The sequence below is a fragment of the Camelus bactrianus genome, chromosome 17, assembly GCF_048773025.1.
Source record: "Camelus bactrianus isolate YW-2024 breed Bactrian camel chromosome 17, ASM4877302v1, whole genome shotgun sequence".
NCBI classification, from domain to species: Eukaryota; Metazoa; Chordata; class Mammalia; order Artiodactyla; family Camelidae; genus Camelus; species Camelus bactrianus.
In genome coordinates this window covers 6,074,270-6,099,228 of record NC_133555.1, presented here as the reverse complement: position 1 = coordinate 6,099,228, position 24,959 = coordinate 6,074,270, and the positions used below count along the sequence as shown (strand labels likewise).

General features: G+C 43.5%; 2 protein-coding genes across 8 annotated transcripts in view; one reads left to right on the top strand and one right to left on the bottom strand.

The window, feature by feature from the left end:
• FANCD2 (FA complementation group D2) overlaps positions 1–19,248 on the top strand; it is a 46,131-nt gene extending 26,883 nt beyond the window's left edge. For 2 of the 7 annotated variants that reach the window (XM_045515312.2, XM_010953034.3), the window contains exons 26-44: positions 617–725; positions 1,485–1,595; positions 1,840–1,952; positions 2,648–2,791; positions 4,031–4,147; positions 4,894–5,022; positions 5,161–5,279; positions 8,333–8,443; positions 9,562–9,692; positions 10,545–10,638; positions 11,149–11,271; positions 12,114–12,207; positions 12,899–12,970; positions 13,688–13,726; positions 14,689–14,763; positions 15,593–15,667; positions 16,635–16,781; positions 17,946–18,041; positions 18,841–19,248. In XM_045515312.2, the coding sequence (XP_045371268.2) occupies positions 617–725; positions 1,485–1,595; positions 1,840–1,952; positions 2,648–2,791; positions 4,031–4,147; positions 4,894–5,022; positions 5,161–5,279; positions 8,333–8,443; positions 9,562–9,692; positions 10,545–10,638; positions 11,149–11,271; positions 12,114–12,207; positions 12,899–12,970; positions 13,688–13,726; positions 14,689–14,763; positions 15,593–15,667; positions 16,635–16,781; positions 17,946–18,041; positions 18,841–18,909 (1,968 nt within the window). In that variant the 3' untranslated portion in view covers positions 18,910–19,248. Of the gene's footprint in view, positions 1–616; positions 726–1,484; positions 1,596–1,839; positions 1,953–2,647; positions 4,148–4,893; positions 5,023–5,160; positions 5,280–8,332; positions 8,444–9,561; positions 9,693–10,544; positions 10,639–11,148; positions 11,272–12,113; positions 12,208–12,898; positions 12,971–13,687; positions 13,727–14,688; positions 14,764–15,592; positions 15,668–16,634; positions 16,782–17,945; positions 18,042–18,840 lie in introns of those variants that run through there. The other 5 variants (XR_012499838.1, XR_012499837.1, XR_012499836.1 and 2 more) reach the window with 5 other exon arrangements.
• A 490-nt stretch (positions 19,249–19,738) lies between these two features.
• FANCD2OS (FANCD2 opposite strand) lies at positions 19,739–20,813 on the bottom strand. Its single transcript, XM_010953035.3, has one exon. It carries the CDS (start codon positions 20,811–20,813, stop codon positions 20,277–20,279), a length of 537 nt encoding a protein of 178 aa, XP_010951337.3. The 3' UTR covers positions 19,739–20,276.
• Between the last annotated feature and the right edge of the window lie 4,146 nt (positions 20,814–24,959).

Genomic DNA, 24,959 nt, shown 5'->3' with positions numbered 1-24,959 from the left:
TGTCGCCAGATCGGGAGAGTTAGAATTCACTTAGTGTTGCCCATGCTCTCCTACCAGCACGCCCTCTCGCAGCACTCGACTTCTGCCCGGAATGACTCCGCCTCCTCTGTGAAAGTGCTGGTCCTCCTTGCCTGGGCATGCTCTTAGTGGTGGGATTTAATGAGATCAAGTGAATGATAGTTTCCCTTTTCCTTCAGGATATATTTGTGCTTAAAGAAACGCACAGTAATCGTGAAGTGTGATGAAAATGACGATAACATCTTATGCCTGGGTCGCACTGCATTTCTCACATGTCTTGTTCCTGAGAGTGTTTATTCACTCGAGTTATCTTTTCTTATCCTCACGACTATATTAGGATGTAGGCAGGACGGGTATTATTGTTCTTGTTTTACACATATGGAATTGCAGGTACAGAGGGTTGAAAGTCATTAAAATTTCTCCAACACACATGCCAAATGCTGGGCTAATTTCTTCATTCACACTCAGTCATTACAACTGCATTCCCATTTTATAGTTGAAGAAATGAAAGTTCAGTAATAGTGAAGACTTGGCCACGGTCACACAACCAGTAAGTAGTGGAATAGGACTTGTTTCACCCAAGCGTGTACTTCTGCAGGTTGTAAATGCCTTCTGTCGGCAGACGTTGCCTGAGGTGAAGGCGAAGGTGCTCACCCGGTTAAAGAACATCGTTGAGCTGCAGCAGATCCTGGAAAAGCACCTGGCAGGTGAGGGAAGGGCGCTGTATGGTAGCCCTGTGGGACAGTAGTGAGGGGATAGAGGACTTAGCTGCTAAGCCAGACTCAGTGGCCCGCTACTCACGTGGGACAAGAAAATGTTTGCTCAACAAAATTTTTTAAAAATGAGTACAGCCGTTTTCCTCCCACTGTAATCTCCAAGAGACTTTGCTGCTTACGAAAATAAAAGCTATAAATCATTGGCTGGGCTTTTGTAAAGTTACTTTGCATCTTTGGAAGTCAAACTGCCGGTGCTTTTTGCCTTCCTGAACATCATTATGAACCAGGAGTAAACCTGAAAGGCCTCAATACCTTCTGACCGTTAAGAAAACTTGTCGTTTTAAAGCACTAGCTTGATTCTCTGGGGAAAACCTTGGAGCCTCCCTCAGGCTTTCATCTAAATAATTGTATGTAAAAGAAACTGCTCTGTGACCAAATGTGATTAATATCTTTAGATTGCAGGTTAGTTTATTTTTAGTTATTATGTGCTTGGATGTTTTATATAATTATTTAGAATGGTTTTATGTTAATTGATCATAGTCAATTAATATGATATTCCTGTAAGTTATCTTCGGCCATTTTACTATGCCAAAACGGTTAATGTCAGATGTCTTGAATGCATCTTACAGGCAGTCAGCCGTGCTTGGTAGTTCTGAAAACTAGTTTTTAGGCAATTAGGCGATTCACATTCCAAGTATAATGGTGGTATATGGTTGATATACATTGAGCTTCTAATTGCTCTCGTTTCAGTCACTCCAGACTATGTTCCTCCCCTTGCAAATTTTGACTTGGAAGGTTTAGAAGTAACACCTCCTACCAATACTGCTGTTTCCTCAAAAATCAGAATGCAAGGAAAGATAGGTGAGTATTCTTCTTATTCTGTCTCCTCATGTGCCACATTGAATTGACTTAGCGATCAGTAATTGGAGAGATTATTTCAGTGAACTCTTTCTTTGACATTGTTATCATTGAACTGTAATTTAGGGTTATAAAATTACCTCTTCTCTCTTGGTAGCCTTCAGCAGGTTTTTCCTGAAAGCAGTGATATCTAGCAAACAGGATTATTGATTTATTTGAGTCACTTTTCTCTTTTTTGAAATACAAGGAGGAAGGAAACGAAAAGCAGATGGCAGCAAAATGCCCTCCCCGGACGCACCTTCAAAAGAGGACAATTCGGAGTGCGACCCTGCGCCGTCTGACAGGAGCCAGGTGGAAAAGGTATCGGAGTGATGGGTGTCTGTGTGGGTGTGACAGCCCGGCGAGATGGACAGGCCTTTATTATGGACGTAGTTGTAGACATGCTTCCTTTAGCCTCTTTCCCTCCTGGGTTGTCCGCGTCTCAGTGAATTGAGATAACATGAAATGCTTCGTACAGATTCTGATGCTTAATAAACAGAAAGTCCTTTCCCTGTAGCTGCCACTCAAAGAGCAGGTTTCCTGTGTTTATGAAATTGCCTAACCCACAAGGATCCCAGTTGTTTCTGTTTTTTAGCTACTGTTTATTGAGGATTTGTTGTATATAGCTTGTCTGATCTTTCTAAAAACCCAAGGTTAGTGTTGATATCCAGGTTTAATAGATGAGGAAGCTAAGACCCAGAGAGGGTAGGTGACTTGCCCAGGGTTACACAGTTAATAAGTGCTTGAGCAAGGATTTGAAGGCAAATTTTTCCGGTCTCTAATGTCAGTTTTCTGTTCCACACCATAATGCCTTGATTTGTCTAATTATATTAGACATACCAATATTAGGTGCTCTGTCTCAGGAATATTTAGGTAGAAGGAAGTAGATTTTTAAAATGTGATGAAATTATAACCTTTTGCATAAAATAAATGTGTCATTGCACTTTGAAATCTTCATTAAAAATTAGATTAATATGGAAGCTTTATGCTGCTGGTTGCTTCTGCTTTCTTCCCAGGAGCTCAAAGGGAAAGAAGGAAAGACATCAGTGTCGCTACAGAATTACAACGCTTATTTCCGAGAGCTGGACATTGAGGTCTTCTCTATTCTGCATTGTGGGCTTGTGGCCAAGTTCATCTTAGATGCTGAAATGCACACTGAAGTAAGTGACAGAGCTGAGGTCCCAGAAGTTAATCTTTTTTCAGAAAGTTCCTGTTTGACGAAGAACTTCATGACACTGAGAGAAGCTGGACTCTGGCTTCCAAAGCCTTTATGTGTGAGAGTGATGATGGATAATCACTCTCATCGTCTTGATGTTTATAAGTCTTAAATTTTTCGTAGCATGTTAGGTACTAGAAACGACTGTGCTGGTGACGGGATCCTTACCTTAGGTTACTGATAATGAGCTATGTAGATGACTTTTGTAGAGCAGCAGTGTTCTGGTTTATGGTACTCAGTGCTGTTTTTCACTTCTTTATGACATTTGTTCAGTATCCGTGAGCTGTTTGTCAAGGCCTTTTTTTGTATTTGCCACTAATCTAGACGTTGGCGGTTCAGTAATACACATAGCATGATGCTTGCCTTCTAATAGCTCATAATCTAATGAAGGAAGTAACAACTGGCAGTATGTTGTGTGTTGGTGGTCTGAACCAGGAACCAGCGCAACTGAGGAGAGAATGGTGTTCATAATGAATTTGGAAGTAGAGGACGTTTTCACAGAAAAGGTAACTTTTGATTCGGGATTTTACCAGAGAGTAGAGTTTCTCTTGGTTTAAAAGAAAATGAGAAATAGCATGGGTTTTTACAAGAATGTAAGCTCCTTCAGAGTAGAGATGATATATTTTTTTCAATCTTTCTACATCAACTGTACTTAGAGATTCTCCATAAATATATGTTAAGTGAACAATTTGAAGTGAGACTGCATTTGACCCAGTGTGCTTCTGGTAGTGTAATATGTTTATAAGGATCCTGCCCAAAGTTGGTAGTAGCAAAATACTAGGAGAAAGAAAATATGAAAGGATTATTTAATGAACAGAGAAAAGCAAAATTTCCTCGAGTTGGTCATTTTTTATCCCATGGTACTTAGGAAATGCACCGTGGATCCACAGCTGGAAGGATATACCAGAGGCATTTATTTGAAGAGAAAAAGTATGTCTTCTAAAAGTATACTCCTCAGATTTCTATTTTAATAATGTAAAATTTTGTTTTACTTTAGAAATGCTTGACTTTCTGATTTGTTAACAGAGCATAACAGCCGTTTATATAGAGGTGAAGGAAATTTTCCCCCTTTTTGGTAATGGTCATATTCCTCACCCGTTGGGAAGAGTAAACATGAAATATGTCCCCCTAAAAGATGACTAGGTCATGCTTAGAATTACCCTTTCCTTCCTCCTCATGACAGGCTACAGAAGTTCTGCAGCTTCAGCCTCCTGAGCTGCTTTTCTTGCTGGAAGACCTCTCCCAGAAGCTGGAGAATATGCTGACACCTTCTATTGCCAGGAGAGTTCCCTTCCTCAAGGTTGGTTCAGGCAGAAGCATCGGCCCTGGCCTTAGTGGGTTTGGAAGCAAAGAGGTCTTAGTGAATAAGTTGTCACTTTCTCTGGTGTTGTGTTTGGGTAACATGGTGGTAGTAGCCCCACTGCCAGACCATGTTCACCTTGCTTTCGAAAGGAACTCTGAAACAGAGAAAACAAAAAGCTACCTGAAACAGGAAATGTATTTGTAAATGCCCTGAGCATTCCTGAATCCTCTTCCTTGCTTGGGTTTTGGTTTTAACCCAAACTAAGCTTGTGCCCAAGCCTCAGCATAGTAGTTGGCTGTCTAGAGAAGTCAGGAACCTCGAGTGTGTATGTAATGGACAGATGTGCTCGTAGCATCTGGGGATACAGTTGGATGATACAAACAATAAAATGTGAAAATCTTAGTTGTAAATGTTTAAATATAGTATATCCAGTTACTTGATTCTTTCTTCTTGTACTTACTATTTACTCTACATTCTTGTCAGCCTAAATGATTTTTATTTCTATGTGAGCTTTATCCCTTTAGTAATTATGGGTCTATACTTTGCAAACACTGTACTCTGTAAGAGCCAATCTCTTGATTATCTGAAGATTGAGCAGGTTTCCTCTGTCAGAATATATCCCTAATTTCTCCTACCTACTTCTGCCTGGTGGCACAAGGTGTGATTATACTCTGTAAGAAAGTCTTAGTTTCAGAGAAGCTGTTAAACAGTTTTCTTCCCTAGTAACTCTGAATTTATTACAGAGTAAAGGAAACCGGAATGTTGGATTCTCACATCTCCATCAGAGATCGGCCTTAGAAATTGCTTTTAGAGTTGTTCAGCTGCTGACCCCGCTGTGTAAATATCTGGAGAACATTCACAACTATTTTCAGGTCAGAAGTCTATCTGATCATTGTAGAGACTTAGAAACTGCTAAGTGATCAAGAGATTTCATTTCTGGCTAAAAAATATTGAAGGGAAATGAGGGCGATTGCTAAAGTATCAGTCCTAAAAGCAGTTTTCTCTTTTAGAGCTTAGATGCTGAGAATTGTGGTGTAGCTGTTGGACCGGGAATGGAAGTTGAGGAGTACCACGTGATGGCGTCCTGCTATCAGAGGCTACTGCAGATTTTTCATGGGCTCTTTGCTTGGTGAGTATGTGGCAGTTACTGTAGGTAGAGATAATGGAGTATGTCCTTGCTTTTACTTGACAGTCACCAAAGCACTGAGGTACAGAAAAGAAGGAAAGGGCTCCAAAATGTTATGTAAATGTGTTGCTTATTCTTTCTGGAGTGTTTTTGCACTTGCACAAGATCATTGTACTTGATCTCGTGTGCTCTGTGTCTTATGGAGTCGCTATTATTAACTCATTTGAAAATCGGATGCCTTGTTCTTGGCTAATCTGTGACAGATCTGGCGTTCTGATTCTTAGTGAGTTTGCTGTGGCAACCTTCCTCTGATAGCACGAGAGAGACTGGTACTTAAATTGTTACTAAGAAAGTTGTAGGTAAATTCCAGATTACGCGGGAGAGAGGTTAAGGCAGTGTGAGCTGGGGTGTTTAGGGACGCGTCATGGAATCATGGGACTTCATCAGGCCTTGGAGGGTAGATGGCTTTGGGGAAGTAAGGGAAGAAACTGGAAGGCGCAGCACGGATAAAAGTGGAAACAAGGGAGGTGTGTCCCTTAAATGTTTTGTTCCTCAGGGCTGGGCCCTAGCCCCTCTTTTCTCATTAAACAAGTTTCCTGGGCAATCTCGCCCAAGCTTAAATGCATGCTAAAGTGTATCTTCTGAGCTCCAGGCGTTTGTCTGCACCTGCCTACTCAGCACCCCTTGTAGAATTGTCACTGGCCCCTCAGACCCATGACATCCAGAACGAGCGTCCCTCCTTCCCGCCGCCTCTTCAGCTTTCCCTGCTGGGTGGATGGTGCCACCAGTTGTCTGAGCCAGAAACCAAGAGTTACTATTCTTTGTCCCTTCCTCTGCTCTCTACCTTTTCTCTCTCCCACATGACTACAGAATCCTGTTGACTTTATCTTGTAGATAACATCTAAATGACCACGTGTCCTCTCATTCTCCACTGCTTCCAGACTCCTGTCATCTCTCACCTGGACTAGAAAAGTTTCACAGTTGCTCTCTTTCAGTCCACTCTTTACACATCAGTCGGAGTGATCTTCCCAACACAAACTAGACCTTATCCTAGCCCACCTTTGCTCTCTGAGTGCCCTTAGATTTTTCTTGAGTTTGAACTCTCTTACCTAGCTGCTGAGGCCTTTTATTATCTGACTCCTGCTCTTCCACTCACTGTCTTGCACTCTGCCCTCCAGCTATCCTGAGTTAATTTCAGCACCCTGGATAGCTTTCACCTGGAAGGCTTCACACGTGTCCATCCTTCTGCCAGTATCCCTACCCTCCTTGATCCCCAGTCTTTTCTAACTCATCCTTGAGATCTGAATTTAAACTTTACTTCCTCAAGGGCATCTTCCCTGACCCCTAGGCCAGATAAGTCTCCTTCCTGCCTCTCTGATCCCCAGTTCGCTCCTAATACTCTTACGATAAAACTTACCACATTTTATTGTAATAATTTGTCTTCCCTGTGGGACTGTGAGCTCCATGAAGGCAGAGACCAGTCACTGTCATATCCTCAGTACCTGAAAACAGTGCCTGGCCAAAGATGTGAACAGGTGCTTAATCAAGGAGATACATGGATGGCAAATAAACCCATGCAAAGATACTCAATAGTGTTAGTTATTAATGCAATGCAGGTTAAAATCACAGCATGGCAAAGTTAAAAAGATTTACCTTGCCAAGTGTTGGTGAGGATGTAGAGCAACTGGAACTCTCACATGATGCTGGTGTGACTGTAAGCTGGCACACCCACTTTTGAAAACGGTCTGGCAGTTCCTTAAAAAGTTGGACATAAACCTACCATACAACCCACTATTTATCCTATTTATCCAAGAGAAATGAAAGCATATGTCTATACTAAGTCTTGTGCACAAATGTTTATTGCAGCCTTATTTGTACTAGCCCCAAACTGGAAACAATTCAAGTGCCCGTCAACTGGTGAATAAATTGTGGTAGATCAGTGTGGTAGAATACTACATGTAACAACAGGGATGAAAAAAGAATTACACTGAATTAAAAGACTATAAAGTATGTAGTATTTGATTCTATTTATATAAAACTCTAGGAAAAGCATATGACTTGTAGTGGCAGAAAGCAGTTCAGTGGTTGTCTCGCATTGGGTGGGAGGATGGAAGGAGGGATGTATTACCAAGGAATACAGGGAATCTTATCTATATATGTTTCTTATTTTTGTTGTGGTGTTGGTTCCATGGGTTTATATTTAAGTCGAATGATCAAATTCAGCATTGTAAATACATGCAGTTTATTGTATGTCAATTACACTTCAATAAACCTGTCCAAAAAAAAAATCCCCAGCCCATAATAGGCCCTCAGAATTCACTTGTGGAAAGAAGAGAGACTACCACTGGAGATGTGGAAATGTTTCTGGAGGAGAAGGTCTCAGGGGTCCAGTTGTGCTGGGCCCTGAAGGTCAGGCAGAACTTGAATGTTGTCAAGTGGTTTTGGAGTTTTAAGATCACAGCCATGACACAGTGAAAGCAGTGTTTTAGGAGAATCCTTTTGGCAGCAGCGTGCCGGACGAAGGGATTAGAAGGGCAATCAAAAAAGACCAGCCCAAAGATGTTGCCATGATCTGTACCTGGGATGATGGTGAGAGCCTTGCCGAGAGTGATGTCCTTGGCTTGGAAACGAAGGGACAGGAGGAAAGATAATCTGAAGATATGATTGTCAAGACTTGATTTAATATAGAGGAAGGAATAAGTTTTTTATTGAGCATCTACTATGGATTAGATGTTGATTTAGCAATTTAACAAAATTATTCCTGGTTTTTTGTTGAAGACTGAGACTTACCTCTAAAATGTGGGGAATGAAGGAGAGCTTTTTTCCTTGAAAAATAAACCCAGGAGGACTGTGGGATCCTTGAGGATAGACTGTTCCTGGTGCACTTCAGCTTCTAGCTGTAGCTTAATTTGATACTTGAGTACTTTCAACACTTTAGTTCTCCTTTTCCCTTTGTTGATTTATTGATGGTACAGGCTGGAGGCCAGGATCTTTGAATGTTGTCCAAGAGTCTTCCTAAAACTAAACTAAACTACCTAATCTTGACTTTCCCTTAGGAGTGGATTTTTTGAACTTCAAAATTATAATTTACTGTACTCAGCCCTCAAAGTCCTTAATAGTCGACTGAAGCAGGTAGAGCCTGACCAAGCCTTGGACGAATTGCTCAGGTAGGTCAGACCACATATCCCAGAGTGTCATCCCAGGAAACTCGTAGGAATAAGATTGGCAAGATTTCTTGGCGATAACTTGAGTGTCTTAGTAGTTGTAAGGGAAATTGATATTTTCAGCAACTTTTCCTCAGTTATGTGAGCTGTCTCATCTGTGTATTCAGATAAATTCTGAAGCATTAGAAACTGTTGAATAAATCATACTAGATCTTTATCCCTCCCTCATCATGTAGTGTTGCCTTTTCAGGCAATGATGATGGAAACACTGGCCGTCTGTAGTCAACTCTTGTTTATCCAGGGACCTACCCTGTCTCCTAGTTGGGTTGGCTAACTAGGTAGGTAGTAGTTAGTAACCACTGATTGCCTGTCCCCTTCCCTCGTCTTCAAAGAAGAAGAGCCTTGGCTGAGGGCACCGGAGGTGAGCAGGCGCTCTGACAGGCATGGCTCCCAGCCTTCTACCCCAGCTTCAACCAGAGTCACTGGGTCTTTTCCCTCGCCTGATGGCCGAGGCCACCGCTGGGTCTGCAGTCAATGCTTGTCATTCCCCGCTATGCAACCTTATTTCATTTCAAATACAGTACTTTTAAATTTGTTTGACTTCCTTCCCACCAGTCAATCTGGAGTTGACTCTAGTTTTATTTCAACTACAATTTTGGATTATTATGACTCCTCATCTGCCATTACTTCAGTGCATTGAAAGCTAACCATATATGGTACATTTATTAAAAACTGCTTTCTCTGCCTTATCATTTCCTTTCACTTTGTCCCTGTGAACTCAGAATTTAAGCATTATTCTCAGTGTGTTGCCTAATGCCTTGAAGAGCAAATAGTTTATCCGGGGTTGCACATGTAAGCCTAGCCTAGACTAGCACTTGGGTATCTTGGCATACATGACCTCTTCAGGGCCAGTATTCCATTCACTGGGCTGTTATGCCCTGGCTTTCTCCGTACAAAACTGTCATTCTCCGCAGTTGAGAAAAGGTTCTACTGAAGCACCAGAAAATGAGGAGGATTCTGATTATACCATTAAACATTTAAGTGAGCTTAGATAATTCATGGATTTAGACACATCTGTAATACTTGTGGTGCTTTTTTTTTTCTTCCTTGTCTCCTTACAGCCAGAGCTTCCATTACTTGCAGAATTTCCATCTCAGCATTCCCAATTTCCAGTGTGCTCTTTATCTCATCAGAATTTTGATGGTCCTTTCGGAAAAATCTACAGCTCCTACTCAGAACAAAGAAAAAATTGGTGATGGACCCACATCCTCTCTTTTCCTTCATGAATAGACCTGTAAACTTGGGGCTTCCTTGGATCTTGCATGCTTTACCTGTAAATCTCTCCATAATTGGATGTACCCTTTTGCTATACCAAGAAGGACATTTTCCCAGAAAGAGCTGTGTCTGATCTCTGCTGACCTTGCTTAGGTTGAGTGTGGTTAGTTCTGTTGGCTAGATTTTTCTGTTTGGCTTCTGCTTATTCATGTCCTTCCTTTTTTTTCCCCCACTTAAGTATCTGAGACATTTGGAAAAAAAGACAGAAACCATGAGGTTAATAAAGTGGGAGAGAAAGGAGAAATGAGGATTAAATGAAGGATTAAATAGCTCCATCTGTGATCTTTTCTTTAACAGTCTTTTGACATGGCTCTTGTAATGCATCTCTCTGATTATACAGCTTAGTTGGCAGCACAGACAGAAAGAGGGAAGAGAATGCAAAACAAACCTTTATTATTCCCTATTGGTTAGAAGGGAAGGGTCTGGTCTGAATCTGTGATGTGGCGACTGCTTATTGGCCTGCCCAGGAGGAGCAGCTTCTTCCCACTGCTCAGCCGTATTCCTTTTCTCTGTGTGTCTGTGTGGTTCATGTTTGTGTCAAGACAGGGTAAGAGGTTGTTGGGTCTTAGACAAATGGATTTATTTCTGGTAGTAGAACCAGTAGAGCAGAAACCCACGACAGCTTTTTCCAAATTGTCTGTTAGCCCAGGAACTTCATAGTAAATAAAAAAAAATAATCCTTGTGGTCAATAACCACGCCCAAAACCTGAAAAACAAGAGTGAAGTTGGTTTTCCAACTTGAAATGTCTTTGCCTTGTCTCTCCAACAGCTTCCCTGGCCAGACAGTTCCTCTGTCGGGTGTGGCCAAGTGGGGAGAAAGAGAAGAACAGCGTCCCTAATGACCAGCTCCAGGCTTTGCTTAGGTGAGATGCCCAGTTCTTCCCTAGAGCCAAGTAGCCTTCCATTGTGTCACTGTTCAGTTCCCTTGTCCGGTCCAAGACAGAGAAATTACCATGGTTAAGGAGAACTTGGAAGCAATGAAATAGATTTGAAATGAACAGAATTTGGAATATGTGGATTGTCAGATCCTTTAGTTCTGTTTCATACTATCAGCTAGTTCCTTATTATTAAATCAAATCATGGAGGAAGTGGAAGAGTCTGCGGTTGTGTCCTGCCTTGTTAACCAATGTGGCAGATATTTGTTTATTGCCTGCCATATCCAAGACACATCCATCACTTCCAAGATGTCTTTCTGTGTTTCCAATTGAGACATCATTTCCTTTACCTCTTGGCAAGTATCTGGAATCTTAATTTTATTAAAAATAAATGCTAATTGTTGTTTTAAAGCTTAATACTTGGTGATATCGCAAGAAAGAAGTCTTGATTTAGGAATTCTATAACATGTGTTTATATTCCAATGGCTGTCAATGCAGCATCTACCTGGAGCACACAGACAATGTTCTGAAGGTCATAGAGGAGATTGCTGGTGTTGGTGTCCCAGAACTGATCAGCTCCCCTAAAGAGGCATGTTCCTCCACGTTCCCTACACTGACCAGGTAAGGGAGTACTCTCCTGTCATTTTGCCTAAGTTAGAATCACACAGTCTCACACATGTGGTTTTCAAATACCTACCTTATTCTTCATCTAGTTCTCATACAGAGGGTGGGTACAGTCATTCATTCAACACACAGACTGTCTACCGTGCATTCTCTCCAGGGGGCCCTCAGCCAGCCTATCTGAAAGGACCTTATTGAGGAGTGAATTTTCATTAGTTACAGTCTTCAGAGGCCTTGGATGTTTAATCACCAAACTTCTGTCAGTACTTTTCGTCCTTTAAATATAAGATAATTTTTCCAGTATTTTAACCACCTATAGAAGGGTAAAGTGATTGTTGTAGCTAGTCGTGTATGTCTCACTTAATGGACCTTACGTCTCATGATATCAGGGGTTATCTGACACTTGAACAGTCTCACGGTTTATAATACACTCTTACCTTCATCTCATTTGATCCTTTCCATGAATTTGTGACATAGGTATCATTTCCTCTGACGAGGAAAATGTAACCTGAGTTAGAGAGGGAGCTTGCTCAGGCTTATACAGGCAGTGAAGTAAATGTGAAACCAGGAACTGATACTTGGGTCTTCTCACCATTATTTCACTGTTCTTTCTATGCCGTCACACACTCTCTCCTCATGAACTGAATTCCTTTGTTTCACAGGCCGTCTTCTTGGCTCACTTCTAAATCCTTCCCACTCTCCCATCCTCTTAGAGTGGGCCCTAGTGAAAGGACATTCAGAGAGGTGGGGAAGGGAAGTCACTCTCAGTTCCCTGGCTTCTGCCGGGACGCTCTTTCTAACCAGTGCGTCATCGTGTGGGCATGCATGCTTTTCTCTTCCAGGCACACCTTTGTCATTTTCTTCCGTGTGATGATGGCTGAACTAGAGAAGACAGTGAACGATCTTCAGACTGGAACAGCGGCAGACTCACAGCAGGTGAGTCACACGTTCCCACCCCGAGGAGTAGACTCTACATTACTTGGAAGCTGCTGATTCTTCTCCTTGGGTCCAGAGTTTCTCCTAAGCGATTTCCTTTGAGTTACTAAGATCTAGGATTTTTTTTCAAAGAGTTCTGGTGTGATTTCCTTTCCCTCTAAGTAAAAATGAGGATTGGGCTGTGTTTTCCCTGGCTACTGTCCAGGGGTAGGCTTGGACTCCATAGACTTAGTCTGGGAAAAAAATGGTTTTGGTCGCAACCTCATGTGTCTGGCTGCAACTTGTGAGCTGGCATGAGGCGAGCATGCCTGTTTGAGATGCTGTGGTGCTGGGCCTTGGCAGCCTCCTAACTGGAAAAGAGCTAGAGCACGGAAGCAGGAGCTAGCACAGGGAATCAGAAGCCACAGGGGTCTGATGGCCAGGAGGTATGTTGCAGAGGCTTTTTCCTACTTGGGAACTACTGAAGAGGAGTCATCTTTTTAGAAAGTCTTTATAAAGTACCCTGATATCACCACATACATGCAGGCCTCAGAACCGTCTTGTGGGTGCACTGGTTGCCACATCTCTTTAGGAGGATAATTGGCTTAAAGCTCTGAATAGCTTTGTCAGTCAAGAACCACATATTAGGGGGAGCACGGGAAGAGAAGTATTTGGCTATGATTCAGGCACCTGTATATTTGGCTGCCCCCAGGTTCACGAACAGAAGCTCCTCTACTGGAACATGGCTGTTCGAGACTTCAGCATCCTCATCAACCTGATAAAGGTGAGTATGGAGGCTCCTCCACCCGTCTCCCTGGCTAACTGCAAGAACCAACAAGGGTCCTGGCTTCCACAGTGCACTCTCCTGGCTCATCTCCCCACCCTTCCTTGGGAACCTGCTTCCCCCCGTCTTCCTCCCTGTGCCCCACCCATCCTGGATAGCCCCTTCTTCTCTTCCTGGGCAGTGTCTTTTCCTTCTCTGCCTTCCTTCTTCCCACCTGTGCCAGAATACTTACTGCTTAATGGCTCCTCCTGTCTAGGTGTCTTTCCCCTAGTCTCTTATGTCGCCATGGGTCTGAGCACACTGTCTTCCTCTTCCAACCCTGAGTGTCTTCTTTATCCCTCAAACACACTGTGCTCTCCCCGACTCCATGATTTTGCTCAGGGTGTTCCTCCAGCTTAGAATGTTGTTCTCGCTCCTTCCTGCCTCTCACTCAGTCTTAAGGCTTCAGATCAAGGTTTGGGGCCTCTTTAATGCCATCTTCTTAACACTCTCGGTGGGATCAATTCCTTTTCCTCTATGCTCCCCTCTTTCCTTGAACTTCAGTTATGGTGATTACTTTTTTTCTGCTTTGTAGCTGATTTGCTTAGATGTTGACATGCCTTCTTCATTTTAGATGTCTCTACGACACCCAGAGCTGTGCTCTGCACGGTGAGGGAGAGACTGGGGGGCTCACAGGAGCAGACCTCAGCTTTGGTTTCTTGTCTTCCATCTCTCCAGGTGTTTGATAGCCGTCCTGTTCTGCACGCGTGTTTGAAGGTGAGCAATAGTCCGGGCCCTCTGGTGTTTGTTCCTCCTGCGCGTCTCTCTAGAGAGGGCCTGAGCCGAGAGGAATTGCTTACTACCTTGCTCACAGGCCAGAGTCTCCAGAATCTGCTGTCAGTTAGTTTAGAAAAGGCCATGGATACATTTTCCCACACTAGTTGAATGAGGAGAGAAGCCAAATTTCTTTTAAGTTTGAAAACTTAGCCTTAGAACTAAGATGAGTGGCTTCAAGAGCGGTAGCTGTTCCCTGTCGTTCCTTCCCAGGCAACGGGGAGGGAAGAGGAGTGGGTGATTCCTCTTTTTAAAGCCCATGAGCGGCCTCATCAACATGGGAGCTGGTGTCCTGCTATCTGCTAGACCCCTTTGTCAGGGGAGTATCCCAGATTGGCCCTAGAGTTGATGGTAAACCCAGTGGGTTAAGAGCGATAGGGAAAGTTACAGGGAGAATGGTTCTGCCCACTCCTGACGGTCCCTTCCAAGTGGGTGGTGCCCTATTCTTGTTGGCTTCTCTCTTCCTCACTCCACCCCGGTGCCAGTGTGGGAGACGGGTGAGACGGGGGGAGTGATTTATCTGATTGGTAAATTTGGCAGTTGGTCATGTGCTTCCTCGGCTCTACCCAGTTTTTCCTCTTGAGAGGAAGTTGTCCTCGGGGAGCGAGGGTTCCCCTCTGATCCTCTGCTCATTCTCAGCGTCAGCAATGCCCCTGTGTGTTGGCTGTGTCCGGGGTATGTAAGTTTACCGAATTCTGAAGCTTGATTAGCAGACCCATTTAGTTTTTGCATGAAGCTACATCTTCCAAATGAACCCTTTCGACCCTTCCTAATTTGTTTTTTCTATATAAAAATGAGAAAATAAAGCCCCTGGTCTGAGCGATGCTAGGCCACCTCAGGCGGGGGCCTTGCAGGTGAAAGGCCTCAACCCGAAGGAATCGCCAAGTGTCTCTTCTCTTCTTCAGTTTGGGCGTCTGTTTGTGGAAGCATTCCTGAAGCAGTGTATGCCGCTCCTAGACTTCAGTTTTAGAAAACACCGGGTAAGAACTGAGAAGCAGAGTGCAAAGACATCCTCTGTACAGTTGTTTAGAAGATACGTCCTTAGCGACTCCTGGACTGGCATGGGGGCAGTCCCCTTGCCCAGGTTCTGGGCCACAGATCTACCTATGCACCTCTGGTCACTTCAGCTGTCCCCAGAGATGCCTGTACAGGACTGAATATTCCATAGTAGCCTGTACTCCTCAGACCCACCTTCCTACTTCTCCTCCAGATCTGAGGATGGTTGTTCCCTTTAGCTTGAGTTTATTGTGCTACTGCGCTCCCAGGACCTCACATGTTAGCGTGTCGTTTGCTTATTCCCATGTGCTTCTCTAGGTCTGGTCTCAGGAATTTAAAAAACAAACTATTTGTATTATAAACTCTTGCTGTTATAATAGACACTTTTGAGAGATTTTTAGCTGAGTGGAATCCAGGACTACAGCAGTGAAATAAAAATAGAAACAGAGGTGATGATTTCTTACACATTTAGCAGGTTGGACTTTGCAAAACATTTTCACAGTGTTTGGTTGGTCCCTCATGGCTCAGAAAGAGAAAGGGGAGGACAGCCAGTCAGCCCTCCTCCTCCTGTTTGAGGGCCAAATTGAGATAATTATCCAGTGTAATCTTTAAAACTTTGAATCACTATATTGTACACCTGAAATTTGTATTGTTAATTAACTGTACCTCAGTTTAAAAAAGAAGAGATGATTATCCGTATATGGCTGGGAACTGCAGGCTGGATCCTCTTTGGAACCCTTGGTTGCAAGGATATTCTTGCGTGTGAAATGAAATGAGATTTCATGTGGCATTTATGAATGTTGTTGGTTATAGGAAGATGTTCTGAGTTTACTGGAAACCTTCCAGTTGAGCACAAGGCTGCTTCATCACCTGTGTGGGCATTCCAAGGTAAGAGGGAAAGCAGGTCACGTCACCTCCCCACCTGTTGGCGAAATCTGCATTTGGGATTTGGAGATCCATGGGCTCCAGTTCCTTCTTCCTTTTTTAGCCCTCTTGAGCCTTTGTTTCTAGGACTTGTCTGTCCAGAGGCAGTTTGTTCAGTGTGGTCAAATCCTCAGCTGCTGGCTGAGATTGGGTAATCATCTAGAGGGGAATTTCTGCATCTGAAATTTGACTCAAACTCCATAGCCTCTTTCCTCTAGAAATTCTTCTTGAGTGAGAGAATGTTGGTGGATGTGTTACTGCTACAAAGTACTCTGGGTAGGAGGAACATTATGTAAGTGATGACTGCTGGAGACAAGTGGTAGTTCTAAAAGCAGCAGTTTTTAGAGCTTTTCAGCTGGACTGCTTGTTTGTCAAGGAAGACATCTGTCTCTTATGAACATTTTAGCATTAAAGGATTTTTCCACTTGAAGCCTACAGTTGAACTGTTGTCACTTTTTGTCTGAGGAACACAGAACCACGGAGTTCTGCTGTCCCCACAAACCAGTGGTTCTTCCACCCACTTCCCATTGTTCACTTCCTCCCCTGGTTCTAACTTTTCAAGGTGCTTAACAGTGGAATTTAAAGGATTTTTCTCAGCTAAGCAGGGTTACTCTGTTGTTTAAGATTAGTATATGTATAAGAATATTTTAGGCAAATCCATTGATAACTGCTCGATAAGAGGTTATGAAGAGCAACTGAGAGGTGTTGGTAGCATGTCTTCTAGGCTCTTTTAGCTTGAAGGACAGCTGCCATTCTCTTCAGAATACTCTGCCAGACAGCTGCCGTTGATGGGCTGTGTCTCTGGCCCATCTGGAAGGGCTCATGCTCTTGTGCAGCGTTCTAGGTGTCAGGAATTTAGAAGTTTCCATACAGGAAATGTGAAAGCATGATAATAAACCCAGATGAACTGGGTGCGTTTGTTTCCATTCAGATTCACCAGGACATGAAACTCACCAAACATGTGCCTTTCCTCAAAAAGACCCTGGAGCTGTTGGTTTGCAGAGTGAAAGCCATGCTCATCTTCAACAACTGCAGAGAGGCTTTCTGGCTGGGCAACCTGAAAAACCGGGACTTGCAGGTAAGCCTGGGGCCCCACCAGTGGTAACCTCCTACCCCCATTCTTCGTGAGAGTGTTGGAAAGTATGCAAGGGAGGTCACCTAAGCCCCACTACCTCAGTACTCAGAACTGCTTTTCTCTTAAGTCTTGACTGTTTAGCTCTTAAAGTGAGAATACATTGCTTTTGGGCCCCAGTTGCAGGCTGTACTCCTCATTCCAGGCAGTGAAGGCACCAAAACATACCACTGGTATAAGTAAGACCTCAGACACAGAGGAGCCAGATCAGAAAACCTTCCACAGCTAGGTTGTTACCTTTAAGTCCTACTGAGGGCAGATTCAGAATATTTTTGTATATGGAAAACCTTTTTTTGTTTGTTTAGTTATTTGGTGTTTCCCCCCCCCTCAATCAGTATGTCTTATTCCTGAAATTATTCTCTGGTTAGTTTTAACAAATGAGCATTTCTTAGTTCTCTCAATTGTCCGACTGACTGGAATCTCGTATTGCTTATACTACTATCTTGGAGTTAGAGCATTTTTCAAATAAGGTCCAAGCCCTTCTCATTCATGCTTACAGTATCTGAGTCTTGTAATCTTATATATGAGAATGGCACCCCAGAGAATTACCGTCCTTTCCTCTCATTGACATTATGATGTAGATACTGTTGTTCCCGTGAGAAAACTGAAGCTCAGAGAAGTTAAATAACTTACCTAAAGTCATTCAGCAGTAAGTACACAGAGCCAGGGTTTGAGTCCACACACTCCTGATCCAGACTTGATGTTCTTAAACCACTGAAGTGTACCGTCAGCCTCTACCTGGCCGTCTGTGATGGTGTGTTGGTGTGTTGGTGCTCATGCTCATATACCTTAAGGTACTTGGGAGATTTTAGAACAATACTCAGCATTAATGAGAGATTCACCAGCACAATCTGGCCCATAAAACTAGTATGATATTAGTATAGGAAGATGAATCTTTTGTAAAACCACATACTGTGTCAGAGCCTCAGATATCTCAGAGACCTTGGGTTATCACTTCTCTAGATTCTGGATCACAGGTTGGTGTCTGTTAGACCATATTTGAATGAGTGAGTATCTTCTTTTGCCTTGCCTGTAAACCAAGTCTCCCCTTGAGAGACCCCAAATGTGATCATGATAAGCCACCATTTGGCTTGGCCCATTCCCATTCAGGGTGAAGAGATTATATCCCAGAGTTCCCAGGAGAGCACAGCAGATGAGAATGAGGACGATACCTCATCCCAGGCCTCCAAGAGCAAAGCAACAGAGGTTTGTCTGCAGAAGCACCTGAGTGGCATTGATGGTTGCATTTTGTTAATTATCTGAGTTGGTAGAGAGTGCAGAACCTTCCCTACTTGAGTTTATAGTCAAATACTTCTATGTCAATCTCCATTCCCTCAAAAAAAAAACTGTGCTTATATGCATTCTGTGAGGGCCAGGAGATTGAGTATGTCCAATACAAATGTCAAAGTCAAAGTGCAGATTCAAAAGGTTCCACCCTCTGAGGACTGAGGAAGAGTAAGAGTCCTTATTCTTTCTGGGCTACTACCAATGCTTTTGAGACTTTAAAGAAAGCTAAAGAAAAATGTATATATTTATAAAAGTTTGTTACAATTCAGGTGGGTTATGGATACAGAGAAGCCCAGGTTTAAGAACCCCTGCTGTGGAGCCTCTCTGAAATGCAGTTTGAGACTGATGCAGAAAGATGATTCAGTATGAAAAATTCTTTTATTACATGGTCGTCTGTAACATTTCTATTTTGAACATGCACTCTATTCCTATGTCACATACATGCAGTAGAGCTGAAGGGCATGGCTTATTAAAAAATCATGCAAATTTGGTTGTGTTGTAGAATGTCCTAAGTCAGTATCAGGATGGCTTCCTCCATCATCTTGGTTTAGAAACCATGATACAAAAATAACAGGAGAGCCTCATGCATTTTTCAAAAGAATGGTTTAAAACCTATCACTGGTCTTAGCAATGATACAGTGCAGTCATATGTGCTATAGGAGCAGTATTGCAAGTCATGGGGTCGCCCCGATGACCTGAAATATCCTTTGCCCCTTAGGATGGTGAAGAAGATGAAGCAAGTGATGGAGAAGAGGAGAGTGATGACAGTGATGATGACTCTGATTAGACCACAGACAGACTGATGCTCCCTCCCCACCTCTGCCAGCCTCTTAACCATTTTGTGTTCAGTGTTCAAAATCTGCGGTCTGCCTTTGTAATTGGAAGCATCCTGTTTTGTCCTTATTGAGGGGTTTTTGTTGAATCAGTGTAATTGTGGATTTTACAGACTGTCAGCTAATGTCGAATCCGCATGTAGCGTTACTTAACAGTTCGGGCGAACGTGGCAGAGCCATGCTGCAGAGTAGTCAGGATTCTGGGCTTTGGGAGAGTTTTGAAACTCTGACTTACTCTAGAATTTAGGTTTGTACTAGTTTTACCAATAAATCTTGTTTTAAGTTCTGCCTCAGCTACCTCGTTCCTCTACAAATTTCATTACTCAAGGATTCGATGGAATTGAATTGGGGTTTGTGCAGAGAATTAATGGAGACTGGTCAACACATCAGTTCTGCCACTTAAAATCATATGTTCTTTATTACAAGGACCGTCTTATTTGAGATGAGATCTTTGTATCTTTTTGGAGGAGTGATGAATTTCTTTAAATGCCCAAAGAAAGTCAAAAGGAATATTGGGCTGCTTTTTAAATGTTTGATGGTCATGTAGATGTAGACAGAGGAGAAAAAGGCAGCATCAACCTCATGTTAACTTTGCCTACATAATGTTTTGTTTCCACATTATTCTGAGTTATGCCTGTGATCTACTTATAGGAATGTGCAAAGTTACTTGCACTTTTTGAGAAATAGACAGTTAGGAGTACAATTCAGCTAAAATGGAGAACTCTCATGTTTTCTGCCAGAAAGCCCAGTTTCAGTGCTGCTACCAAGTTCTTTCTTGCCAGGCTGTAAATATTTAATAATTGTTAATATTTTTACCCACTTTTGTACTCTCTGGTAGTATTAGGGTGTAGCTGGTTAGATTTTTATGTTCTTGTTATGGTGGGGGAGGCTTTTTTAAATTAATCCTTGACCCACATACAGATTTTTGACCCCTCCATCCTCATGTACATAGAAATCCATAATCTCCTTCCTTGACACCCTGTTTCCCCAACCCATTGTGGTCTTCGGTGTTTAAATGAGTTCACATTAGACTCATGGGTTTATATGGTTTGTTTAATGGTTCTTTATCAATGTATATGTCAGTGCTAATTTGACTCTTTTAAATGGTTGTTCAGCTTTACAATGGAAACGTTCTCCCTTGCTCTGTCACTGGCCCTGTTTTGGAGGGGAAGGGAGGAGAGGAGCTCCTGAATTGTCACTGCTTGACGGAAAAGCAACAAGGCTGAGGCGAACACAGTTCCCTTTACATGGACAGGTCTCTGTGAGCTTCAGGCACATAGAAAAGGCATGGTGTGAGGCACAGGGACCAGACGGGGACCCTTTACTTGGAGTGCTGCAAGGCGAAGGTGCACTTCTTGTACGTCGCATACAGCAAGAGGATGGAGCGCAACATCTGTTTGCACATGGTCACTGTCATCTGAATCTGAGGCTCCTTCAGTCCCGTGGGCCACTGGTGCTCCCGGCTGATGATTTTGCAAAAGGCTGACTTGTCTGAAACTCTGAAGGTCCCAGTCCACTTTGGCGGCTGAGCCGTGATGACCCTGCCAAAGACAGAATCCACTCCATTGAGGCGGACAGGCTGGGGCTTCCTGACCAGCCCTTTCTTGTTGTTCATGGCTCGGAGCTCTGATGTGTGGCAGGGCAACTTGGGACTCACCCCAGCCTCCAGGAATGAGCTGTCTAGGACTAGAGTGACCTCTTGAAAGCACAGCTGCACTTCAAGGTCAGAAGGGGTGTGTGGGAAGCAGGGGGAAGCCCTGAAGGGGTGCTTGGAAGAAGGTGTAGGTGTTGTGTGTCGCAGCCATTGGAAGCTCTCATCCAGTGGGGTCCATGGTGACCAAAGCTGGTATCCTGCCATTGACAGTCCTAGAGGAGAGGAATCAGAACATGGAATTGCCCTAGCATGATTCACATCTGGTCTCATTATTGACTTCAACTTACTCTAGTTCTTGGAACAGATTCCAGGAGATAGTAGGATACTAGTAATTCTACAAAGGGCAGTAGAGGATGGTAACAAGTATTGAATCTGGCAACTGCTGTGTGTACTAAAACTTTATTCAACCTTATCGCAAGCCTCCGAAGGTAGGTTTTATCTCATTTTACAGATGAGGAAATGGATTTGTCCAAAATGGAGTACCCCTGTTCAGCATTAGGATCTATGCTGTGTTTATCAGTGCCACAAACAGAATCTGTACCTCTCAGGTGGCAGAGGATGCTGACACTTCAGGATGAGACATTATTTGTGGATAGGTGCTCAAAAAAGGCGTGTCTTGCCAAACATTTATGACTCTAAATGCTTTATACTGTTGGTTCTCAAAGTATGATCCTGGGACTAAGACCATAAGCATCATCTAGGAACACGGAAGAAACGAAAATTCTCGGGCCCCACCTCAGACCTATAGAATCAAAAACTCTGGGAGAAGGGTCCTGCATTCTGCATTTAAACAAACCCTCCAGGGGACTCTGATGTACCTTATAGTTTGAGAACTTCTTATGCTGTTCCTTTGAGGAGCTTCAGCTCTTACTATTCTTAATTATGTGACAGTCTCCTCTTGGCCCTAAACACCTCTTTTCGGACACAAGGGAGCCGTTTTCTCAGAGCCCTTGAGCTACTTATGTACCACTTCGGAGGAAATACACCAGGTTGAGAGGGGAAGTTTCAAAAAACCAGTCTTTAAAAGTTTTAAAAATTTTATCTGGTTCTAGGTGACTTGGTTTTATTTTTTGTTTTCTTATCTATGGAAGATGCCTGGTTAAGAACTTGATTTTTTTTCCCTTTTGAAGATACAGGAAAAGGCTGGGAGGATGTTGCTAACTCAAAATTTATCCAGGTAGAATTTAGACTATCTTTCTACTTTAAAATTGCCAGGACATAAAGAGTTTTACCGAATTCAAGAGAAGCTAACATATTTTGAACACCTACCTATTATGTTAAAGGGTATAGCAGATCCCTTTTCTTTCCAGCCAAATGTATTTCTCTGCCCCTTCTCTCTTCTCCCACAAAGGTAGCAGCAGAGCTGATCCCATCCCATCACTTGCCCAGGAAATGCTATGAAAAGTTGACGCCTCCACCATAGTTTGTGAGACAGTAAAGTTCATTATTGACAAAGAATTGTTAGTGACATTTCAAACCAGAAGACCTGCTTCTGACAGTATAAAGGAGATTGGTTGATTTCCTCCAACTGGTATGTTTCTCCTGATCCCTGCAGGCCCTCTTGCATACTGTATTCAAATATCTGTGCTGCCTTAGGATGAGAAATTGACAACCAAGGGATGTTTATTCCAAACAGCCTGTGAAAGGCTTCTGGTGCTTGATACTATGATCCTAGAAGCCTGCTCCAGGATCAGAGCTGCTTTGGTACACCACCAAGGCAAGGTGGGGGCAAAGGATGTTAACTCCTCTAAGCATATAACTAAAAAAAAATTTATCCCAGGAGACTTTCCTCACTTCTCTCCTAAGAGGAAATATGGCCACAGGGAAAAGGCTTTATTAAATATCCAGCTTAAATATTCAACAGAACCAACATGGGGTGACAGAGGGTTTCTGACTTCAGGTCTTCCCACCCCTTTCACACAAGGTTCAAATAAAAATGGTTCACTCCCAATTCCCACCACCCATAAGCCATCTACTCCAGGAGGGGTTGAACCAAGGAAGTCTTGTTCAAGCTGCTCTAATAGCTCCCAGATAGGGAACACCTAGTTCTGGCCACGACGTCTTCCCCTTCATACCATTCCTCCTGTTCCAAGGAATTGGGTCCCGTGATTGCCCCACCTGGGAAAGGTGGAGGCAGCGTCAAAGTGCAGCTGAGGTCCTCGTGAACTGAACTGCTACCCCCCAGGCGCTGGAGCTGCCCTGAGTGGGGGAGGCTCCCCCTTCCAGCCTGAAGAGGGGCTTGTCCTCCGGGGGTTCCTACTCCTCGGGGGCAGGGGCCAGACAGCTCTGGCCGAGGCGGAGGTAGCAGTGAGAGCCCGGGCCTGGTCCCACCGTCTGGGCCGGGAGCTCACCTGCTGAACTCCGTGGGCCTCACGCTCCAGAGTGGCGGCCGTGGTTCCCGGGCCACATCTTTTCTCCACCGGCGCCTGGCAACCGCCTTTGTGACCCAGGACCACCGGGGAGCCCGGACCGCCGCGGGGGGAGGGGGAGGAGCCGGATAGGGGTGCTCGAGGAGCCCCGAAGGGAGCCCCCACCTCCTTGGAACACCGGGTCTAAGACTCAGCCTTCAGGAATGCTGGTTCGACACCCATCGCCTGTTACCCTCCACCTACTCCCTAGCTCGCCATCGTGGTGTGCCTTTGATCTAATCGAAGAAGATGGATGCCCCCACTTCAAAGACTGGCCAGGAACCTGAATAAATGTCCCGGGAGCCGTAGTTGGTGTTAAAAGGTGAGCTGTATTCTTTAAACCCTGCTCTGGGTATTCAGGCTAAGTTACCCAGAGTTCTGAAGGCTTTTTGTTGCTGCATTGAAATGATCCCAGTGTCAGGAGACAGTTTATAAATGCTCATTTTTCAAGAGCAAGAGGAAGATACATCTCTCCCCTTGACTTCCTGACCAAAAACTCTCTGCTTTCTGTTAAACTCAAAAAGGATGATTCTCTCCCATTCTCACAAAGCTGAAAAACTGACACCTTCACCTTAATAAAAGAGTGATTTGACAACTTTTAAATCTCACTGCAAACAGTTACCCTGGAAGGCTGGAAGAAGAGAGGTCTACCCAGTTGATTCCTATATCCACAGTGCCCAACTATGATTAAAAATTGTTGGATAGAGGGCTTCATGCTGTTATGACAACCTGCACCACAGTCCTCTGTGCGGTCTGCCCAGCACCAAGGAATGTATTGCCAGAAGTACTGTTTGCCATCACTTCCAAGTCTGATTGATACTCCACCTCTGTGGCTACTGTACCTTATGGGAAGTCAGAATCTCCCATACTGCCTGTTACTGATGACCTACAACATCAACTTGGTCTGTATCATGCAGTGCTCAACATTCTGGTTGCACCATCCAGGGGTTCTTGTGAAAATAGATACATTTGCTCTGCGAAGAGTCCATTTAGTGTTTTCGAAGTAGCCAGCAACATTGCTATGGTGCACATGCGATATCTGTATCTGCACAAATGATGGTCCACGTACACTTGACTGCAAAGGAGGGTCAAATTACCACACAATGCAAGTGACACATTTCTTCAAGAATCTGATTTCATGCTGATTGTTCTACCTGGAGCCATTGACAAGATCTCCAAGTTCTGTGAAGCAAGTGACAGACTCAGAGACAGGGACCTGTCTCCCCTATGCTGAGGCAGTCTCTCACCTGGAAGCATTCCTTGTTGCACCAGCAGCATTCCTGAAGCTTGTCTTTGTAGCCCTGCACCATGCATTGGGAAGAATTTCTACAGTGAAGAACTACCATGGTGGCAAACCCGTAACTGGAGGACTGAAGGGCAGAGAGCCTTCTGGATGCCTAGGTTCAATATTCAGGATCGATATTTATTATTATTTTAGAAACCCTTTATATGACAATGTAGGGGAGCTCAGATAGATTTTTAACCTGTTTTCAGAGTGGTATAGTGAAAAGATAATAGAGTCTGGAATCAGCTGCTTAAGGTCCACCACTTAATGGCTTTGTGATCTTGAAATTCAGTTTTTTCATCTGTGAAATGGGAAACCTCTTCCTCATCTTCCTCACTTCCTTCCACAGGATTTGTGAGGATCCAGTAAGGTAACAGCTATTAAAGCAGCTTTATAGCTTTTAAGGTTTTCTACCAAAGTAAAGGTCTGTTAGTAATTGTTTCTTCCCAGCTACTGCTAGAAGAAATCTAACTATTCAGCAGATAAAAGGCATTTACTGCACAAACCAGATTGTAAATATTCCCTGAAACAAAAATAAAATTGTCCATTATTCCACTACCTTAAGAAACCAGACAGTGACATTTTTTGGTATATCTTTCTTGTCCACAGACAATTTTTGCCTAGTTGCAATTTAAAGAAAATTTTGTATTTTGTTTT